This window comes from Camelus ferus, chromosome 18 (genome assembly GCF_009834535.1).
Source record: "Camelus ferus isolate YT-003-E chromosome 18, BCGSAC_Cfer_1.0, whole genome shotgun sequence".
NCBI classification, from domain to species: Eukaryota; Metazoa; Chordata; class Mammalia; order Artiodactyla; family Camelidae; genus Camelus; species Camelus ferus.
This window is the reverse complement of record NC_045713.1, coordinates 6738814-6746968: the sequence shown is the minus strand read 5'-3', so window position 1 is coordinate 6746968 and position 8155 is coordinate 6738814. Positions and strand designations below refer to the sequence as shown.

At 45.7% G+C, this 8155-nt stretch overlaps 1 protein-coding gene across 5 annotated transcripts; it reads left to right on the top strand.

The window, feature by feature from the left end:
- The first annotated feature begins 6477 nt into the window (after positions 1-6477).
- POP7 (POP7 homolog, ribonuclease P/MRP subunit) lies at positions 6478-7714 on the top strand. 5 transcript variants are annotated; one of them, XM_032459683.1, is made up of 2 exons: positions 6478-6499; positions 7008-7714. In XM_032459683.1, exon 2 carries the CDS (start codon positions 7018-7020, stop codon positions 7438-7440), a length of 423 nt encoding a protein of 140 aa, XP_032315574.1. In that variant the 5' UTR covers positions 6478-6499; positions 7008-7017; the 3' UTR covers positions 7441-7714. The 5 variants fall into 5 exon arrangements, with proteins under 5 accessions (XP_032315574.1, XP_014417486.1, XP_006192259.2 ...); XM_014562000.2 differs by having other exon boundaries at positions 6490-6575; XM_006192197.3 differs by lacking the exon at positions 6478-6499 and adding an exon at positions 6538-6859.
- Positions 7715-8155: the final 441 nt, after the last annotated feature.

The window sequence follows — 8155 nt, the reverse complement described above, 5'->3', positions numbered from 1 at the left end:
GGGATGGCGTGTCCCCAGGGTGCCCCCGCGCTGCCCCCCGGGCACGTGACGCCCGACCATCGCGACGGAGGCCTAGGCTAGCACAGCCGCCGGCCTCCCCGACAGTCGGCTTCATCCAGGAAGCCCGCCTGGGTTGAAGGAGACCACATATATCCAGACATGTGTTCATCCGACATCATGGGATATATGAAATAAATGAAGGACTTAATGATTTAGAAACAGTCCAAGGCGGCACTGGCTGGTGAGATCTGGAGTTTCTTTATGGCTCCGCCGCCCCTTAGCCCTCTAGACCTCATGGGCAAAAGAGTTCACCCTTTCTGGCCTCAGTTTCTGTTTCATAGTAAGGCATTGATGCTTTCCTCCGCCCCATCCCGGGCCCCCATTCCACTCCCATCCCAGAGTGCTGAAAGAATTGAAATAGGTGAGTGTGAAAGACTGAAAAGAGAGAAACTACTATGCAAATATGAGAAGTAGATTGACACCTCCTTTGTTTAAAAAGGAGATTTTCAAGAATGGTTTTTCCGATTCCTTGAACTCTTTAGGATGAAAAAGTTTTGTATATGTTTTCACCATTTTCTTTGAAAGTTATTCTATCTCTCTGCTTCCTAAAGCAGCCAAACAATATAATTCTTCTCAGGACAGGGAAAGGTAAATTCAGACTTGAAGCTTGAGTCCCCTGTGTTACGCCATAAGGGAACGTGGACCTCCCGAGCTACCAGGAAGGCCCTTTGTTCTTGCACCAAGTACATCCCAGGCTTCAATGCACTTGTAGTTTTAGCGTCTGATTTTTTTCAGTTCCCTTGACTTTCTTCAGGATTCCTGCCTCAGTGTCATCAGTGGAGCTGCTTGCTCACAGGCTGGAAAATGCATTGTTTAAAGCAAAGGCTTGTGTGCTGGTTCCATCCATTACTGACTGTGACCTTGGGCAACTTTATTAATCTCTGGGTCTCTGAATTGTATGGTAAAGCACTTAACACAGTGCGTGGCACAGAGCAAGCAAGCACTCCACAAGTGTTGGCTAGTAGGGTCCACAATACTCAGATTGTTAATTTAACCCTGTATAAAAATGTATCAACTGAATCCAATCTTGGGTCAGAATTCTTCTCCTAGAATAAAGTTCTTAAGTTGATGACAGTTTCTGCTTACTCAAAAGCTTTTCGTTTTTTTAACTTTTCTAGATTGTGTCCTGGGCAATTAAAGTTACCAGTAGTCTACCCTCTGAATAAGGTCTTAGAATGTTTTGATTGTCAATTAGCAAATGTCAATTAGTAAATTATGGTGGAGAAATGGGAGAAGCAGTCAGGGACAGTGGGGTCCTGTGCTGAACTGGAAGGAAGGGCAGGATTTGGGTAGATTTAAGAAAAGTGGCCATCAGCCTTAGAATAGTGTCTGACAATCCAGGCTGATGGGAGATGAGGATCTGGATTGCTAGTTGGATGAGAACTGAAGTGAAACTTCAGGTGAGGGCTTCGAATGCTATCATAAAATGTTGCTGATAAGAGAGTAGTACCCACTCACTAGATGCACTGTGTCCAAGAGAGAACACTGGACTGCGGGGTAGAAGACTAGAGTCATGGATCACCCAGGTTCCCCGCATACCAGCTTGTGACCCTGACCAAGTAACTCCCCCACCTGTAAAGTGGGAATGCTTCTGCTGCCGATGACATGGTGGAAATGGAATCGTCTAAGCACCCTCTTTGAGAAAGGAAACAAACCAGAACTGTGAATCTCCCATACAAAATTAAAGACAAAATTGTGAAGCAATCACTTGGACCTAACCTAAGCTGTTTTTTGTTTCTTTAGGTACTGTGCTGGAAAATGTCTTGGTCTGTGTTATTTTCAATTTGGAAGCTTTTGAACTAAACAAAGAGATGTGGTTAGATGATTAATCGAGTTAAAAGGGAGGTCTCAAGTAAGACTAAACTGCCATGCTCTGCCTTTTTTCCTAATGACAAATTCCCCTGTGGTGTTTGCCTTAAATGAAATGCAAAACGAAAAGGGCCATCTTAGTGTCAAATCAGTGTATTACGGGGCCTGGCTTCCCCCACCCGAATTGCTAACCTTTATATTTATCGGTATGTCAAAATCTGGAAAACATATTTTAGATGCCATGGAAAGACATACAACCTGAATAATGAACTGATAGTTCATAAACTGTGCTTATTGTTAATTAGCAGATAAAAATCGTCCTTACAATTATTTATTGCATTCAGAATTCCTTTCTGCCATGAGCTAAGGTCTTTGGTCAGCCTAGGGTAGTTGCTTGTCAAGTCACCAATGACCTCTACATTGCTAAATCCACTGGGCCATTATCTTGTGTGGCCTGTCAGCAGCATATGATGCAGCTGGTCACTCCTTCCTCCAAGAAATGCTTTCTTCACCTGGCTTCCAGATGGCCCTACTCCCTTGGTTTTCCTCCTATCTCATCAACCACTCCTTTGAATCCTCTGCTGGTTTCTTCTTCCTTCCCTACCTCCTGGAGCTCAGACCTTCCAGACCTCTCCACTGTAACAGGAGGGGCTGCACAGGATATGAGCCCCACTGCTGGACAGTCCTGCCTCAGCTTCCTTTGGAAAACATTGGATCCCCCAAGGTCACATTGGGGGTCTACCGAACACTGCGCACGCTCCCAGCTAAGCCCTGGTCACGCTGTCTTGTTCATCTTGTTTGCCTTCCACAGTCAACTATGAGCTGCTCAGCACTGTACTGTTCTATGATATAACCAGTCTTCCAACAGCCTAACAGGTTTCCATGATCCAACTTTCATTACTGAGTAGTATTCCATGGGATAGATGGCCCACACTTTATTTAACCAGTCACCCATTGAAAGATGCATGGATTGTTTCCAGTCTGGGGCTGTTACAAATAAAACTACTCTGGACATGTGTATACAAGTGCATAAATGCCCATAAGTGCGCTGGCTGATTCATATGATGAATGTATGTTTAGTTTTAGAAGAAACTGCCAGACTGTTTTCCAGAGTGGCTGGACCATTGAACACTTCCACAGGCAGCGCATGAGAGATCCAGTTTCTCTGCATTCCCCTAAACACTTAATATTATCCAAATCTTTTATTTTAGACACTCTAATAGGTGTGTAGTGGTGTCTCATCATGGTTTAAATTGCATTTCCATCATGGTGAATGATATCAAATATCTTAGGTGCTTAATTGTCTTCCTTATTCCCTCTTTGCTGAAGTGTCTGTTCAAGACTTTTGCCTGTTTTTCTAATTGAGTCATTTTCTGATGCTTGAGTTAGAGTTCTTTATATATCTGGATACAAGTCCTCTGTCGGATCTGTGACTTGCAGATCTTTTCTCCCGGTCTGTGGCCAGGTGGTCTTTCACACAGTAAAAGGTTTTAATTTTGATGAAGTAGAATTTATCAATGGCTTTCTTTAGTGGATTGTGCCTTTGGAGTTGTAGCTAAGAAGTCTTTGCCTGACCCTATGTCATGAAGACTTTTTCCTATATTTTCTTCCAAAAGTTTTATAATTTTACGTTTTATGTGTGTGAATTTTTTGCATGGGGCTGAGGTCCAGTCTTTGCCAATTTATTCAGTTGTTTCAGCATCACTTGCTGAAAAAACTCATCCTTTCCCCATTTAGCTACTTTTGCACCTATGTCAAAAATCAGCTGGCTGTACTTGTGTGAATCTATTTCTGGGTTCTTGATTCCATTTTGTTGATGTTTGTGTCTATCCCTTGGCAGATACCACACTGTCTTGATATTGTGTTTATATAGTATGTCTTAAAATCAGGTAGTGTGATTCCAACTTATTTTTCAAAAGTGTTTGACTTCCCTTTCTGTATAAATTTTACTGTAAACTTACCTATATCTTCAAAAATTTTTGCTAGGATTTTCATAGGAATTACACTAAACTTGGAGAGAATTGTTATCTTTACTATGTTGAATCTCCCAATACATGGACACAGTATATCTCTCCATTAATTTAGATCTTCTTTGATTTTTTTTAATCAGCATTTTGTAGTTTTTAGCATACAAATTTTGTACATGTTTTTTAGACTTATACCTGAATATTTTTCCCTCTCTTTCCCTTTCTCCTCCCCCTCTCCTTTTCTCTCTGGAGTGATTGTAAATGGTTTTAAGTTTTGGTTTCCAGTTGTTTATTGGCCAGTATATAGAAATACAATTGATTTCTGTATGTTAATCTTGTATCTTGCAAACTTGCTAAACTCACTTATTAGTTATATGGGTTTTTTCTTAAAATAGATTTCTTGGGATTTTTTATGTATATACAATCATGTAATCTGCAAATAGAGACAGTTTCATTTCTTCCCTTACAATCTTTTCTTTGCCTTACTGCACTGGCTGGGACTTCCAACGAGAGTAGTAAGCAAAGATATCCTTGCCTTGTTTCTGATTTTGAAAGAAAGGTGTCCAGTCTTATACCATTAAGTATGATGATAGCTGTAGGTTTTTTGTAGATGCTCTTCACCAGGTTGAGGAAGTTCCTTCTATTTTTTGGCTAAGAACTTTTATCATAAATGGGTACTAAATGGTTTTTCTGCATCAATTGATATGATCGTCTGTGTTTTTTCTTTAGCTTGCTAACATGGTAGATTCTGCTGGATTAATTTGCTAACATTTTGTTGAGGATTTTTGTGTTGTTCATGAGAGATACCAGTCTGTGGTTTTCTTTTTTTGTATAATCTTTGTCTGGTTTTGGCCTCATAAAACTAGTTGGGAAATGTACCTTCCTCTTTTGTTTCCTGGAAGAGAATGTGTAGAATTCGTGCTATTTCTTTCTTTCCTTTTTTTGGTAGAATTCACCAGTAAAACCATGTGGGCCTAGATTTTTTAAAAGTTTTTTTTAAACTGTGAATTATTTTAATAGTTATGGGACTATTCAGATGATATATTTCATTTTGGAAGGGTTGGTAGTTGTGATTTTCTAGGACTTGGTCCATCTAAGTTGTGGAATGTATGTATGCAGAGTTGTTTGTGTTACTCTATGCATCTTTTAACGTATGAGGGATCTTTAGTGCTATCCCCTCTTTCACTTCTGATAATAATTTGAGTCTTCTTTCTCTTATTCTCTTGTCAGTCTTGCTAGAGGCTAATCAATTTTATTGATCTTTTCAAAGAACCAGCTTTTAGTTTGAGTTTCTTTATTATTTTTCTGTGTTCAGTTTCATTGATTTTTTTTTTTTGATCTTTATTTCTTCCCATCTTCTCCTTTTTGCTTTATTTGGTTCTTCTTTTTCTAGCTCCCTGAGCGAGGAGCTTACATTATGCTTTCATTCTTTTAAAAATACTGTTCAATGTTTCCAGAATACTCCTTGGTTCCCTGAAGAACTCCTGTTTATCCATCAAAACTCAGCTCACTTGTCACTTCGGAAGCAGAATAGGGTTGTAGCCAGCCTTTCCTCCTCACCCCCGAATAAGCCCCCAAACTTGTAAGAATCTGAAGCTAAAAGGAGAACTACAGGATTTAAATAGTGCTGGAAGAAAAGTTCTCAGGAGCCTGACCTCTTTCCAACCTCCAGTCAAATGGGGTTAGACTCCACCCAGGTAACTAGAAAGAGGTCTGGGGGCATAAAAATGCCAGCTCACACGTGTAGGCTTACAGTTTACAGTATTATATTGGGCTTCACAACTCAGTGGCAAGACAGGAATTATAATCCCCATTTGAGTGATGTGGAAACCCAAGCGAAGAGTAGTCGAGGTCCCCAATGCAGGTCTAACTCATTTCCGAGTGGAGCTTTCCAGAAGCCACACCAGTCTGGGCCAGAGAACCCCTCCCCACCGGCCTTGGGGAACCACCCACACCCAGACGCCTCCCGCCCTTCCCGCCAGGGGGCGCAAGCCCCTGATCCCAGGTGGCGGGCAGCGGCAGAAGAGCTCGGAGAAATGGTTGAGGGGACCGAGTGGGCCAGGGAAGCCTTGAAGGCTGGGGCTACGGCTCATTGCTTGGGTCCCCAGAGGCTGGCCTGGGGTTCAGCTCAGCAAGAGACAGGGTAGAAGGACGGGTCCCCGTTAACTGCAGAAGGGTCCAAGGGCGCTGTCCTCCGCCAAGGGCCGGGTCTCGGAACCCGCCTTTGGGCAACAGGATCTTAGGGAGGGAGGTCAGGCCTGCCAACTATGCCACGCCAAATTGTGACCGGATGAACTGCGATGGACGCGGGAGTCCCGACTTGACTTCGGGCTCCTTCGAGATCACGTTTCCCAGAACTCACTCCTCTCCCTGCTGTCTTTAAAGGAAGCCCCTTACCCCTAAATCCTCCAGGCCCCTAGAATAGCCTCCTCTCCTCCTTTCAGGACTCCGCGAACCGGAGACTTGGATTGGCCCAGGGAAGCTGACTCCCCCTTTCCCAGCTCCTCCCCGGCTTCGACTTGATACCTGCCCCCTGCCTCCCCGCCCCGCCTCCAAGACGTACACGTGGTGATCCCATCGCCTCCGGAAACCTCGCGTTACTTAACACCTCGCGCGGCTTTGCGAGCACTCAGGAAAGGGTGGGGAGAACGGAGGCCGGGAAGGTGATTCGTGGATCGCGCACGCTTGGCCGCGGGGGGCGGGCGCGCACGCGCACTCGGCAACCCTTGCAGGAGCCAGGTGCCGCTAGGGCTCCAGGGTTCTGGCGTTCCTGCGGCGCCCCCCTTTTCTTCTCTTCCCTTCTTGGGGCCTCGGAGTCGCGGGCAGCAGCCTGTATTCAGGCTGGTCGGCGCTACGCTTAAGTGGCCTGGCGGGGGAGCGGGCCGCGTTCGCGTGGCGGAAATTGTGGACCGGAGAGAGTAGGCACGGAAGAGATGGGGAAAGGGGGCGGTGGAGGGGCCTGAGGTTGCGGGCGATGTGATGAATGAACAAGAACTGGGGTTGGGGAGATGCGGGAGCTTGAGGTGAGTGGGAGGGACTGAGAGGCGGGATGGGAAGAGGAGCATCGAGTGCGCCTTCTTCCCGGCTGCACCCTTTGGGCAGGAATCAGGGTAGGGACGGAAGCGAAGTCGCTGGTCACCTCTCGTTGATCTAGTCCCTTTCTCATGCCAGAGCACACAACATGGCCGAAAACCGAGAGCCCCGCGGGGCCGTGGAGACTGAGCTGGACCCGGTGGAGTACACCCTGCGGAAGCGGCTTCCCCACCGTCTGCCCCGGAGGCCCAATGACATTTATGTCAACATGAAGACTGACTTTAAGGCTCAGCTGGTCCGCTGCCAGAAGCTGCTGGACGGAGGGGCGCGGGGTCAGAACGCATGCACTGAGATCTACATTCACGGCTTGGGCCTGGCCATCAACCGCGCCATCAACATTGCCCTCCAGCTGCAGGCTGGCAGCTTCGGGTCCTTGCAGGTGGCTGCCAATACTTCTACCGTGGAGCTTGTTGATGAGCTGGAACCAGAGACGGATACGCGAGAGCCGCTGACTCGCATCCGCAACAACTCGGCCATCCACATCCGCGTCTTCAGGGTCACACCCAAGTAATTGAAACGAGTCTGGCCCATCTTATCCACTCACCCCTCTACAGCTAGGCTCAGATGTGCCTCTTCTTGTACTGAGTACTGTCGTGGACTTCCCACCAAAGCCATGTGGGAAAAAGCCTATCCCCTGCAACCCCAGAGGACTCCTAATTGAGAGGGTGAATATTGTCTTTTGTTGGGCCCAAGCAGTGGGTCTTCCCGAATCTTTGTGGTCTGTAACCATTGTCCTATACAATAAAAAGTGTCAAGTTGTATAAGTGCCCAACCATGCCACTGCACTGCCTCTCCCCTGTGCAAATTCTTTGTGTACCCGGGAAGGACAGTAGGAAACTTTACAAGAATTTAGGTACAGGAGGGGAACGGGAAATGTTTTCCACATTCACAGAAAGCATAATTTGTACTACGGACACTGCAACATGAAACAAACTTTAGTACAATGCAGGAGCCTGACAATCCTGATGTTTGCTTTAAAATACTTCATTCTCTTTAAGGAAGGCAGGGTGGATAGGGTGTGTACTCTTGTCTGCTGACGCACAGCTGGTGTGCAGTTGTATGCTTGGAAGGCACAGGAAAGGTGCAGGTTTAAGGATGAAGGAAGCAAACAAAGACAGGGGCCTCCTTTGTATCAGGCTGTGGTAGTGACTGCTACACTGATTGCTTCATTTGACTCCTGGTCCTGTGGGGCCCAAATTGTTCTAAATAGCTATGGTCCAGAGCTT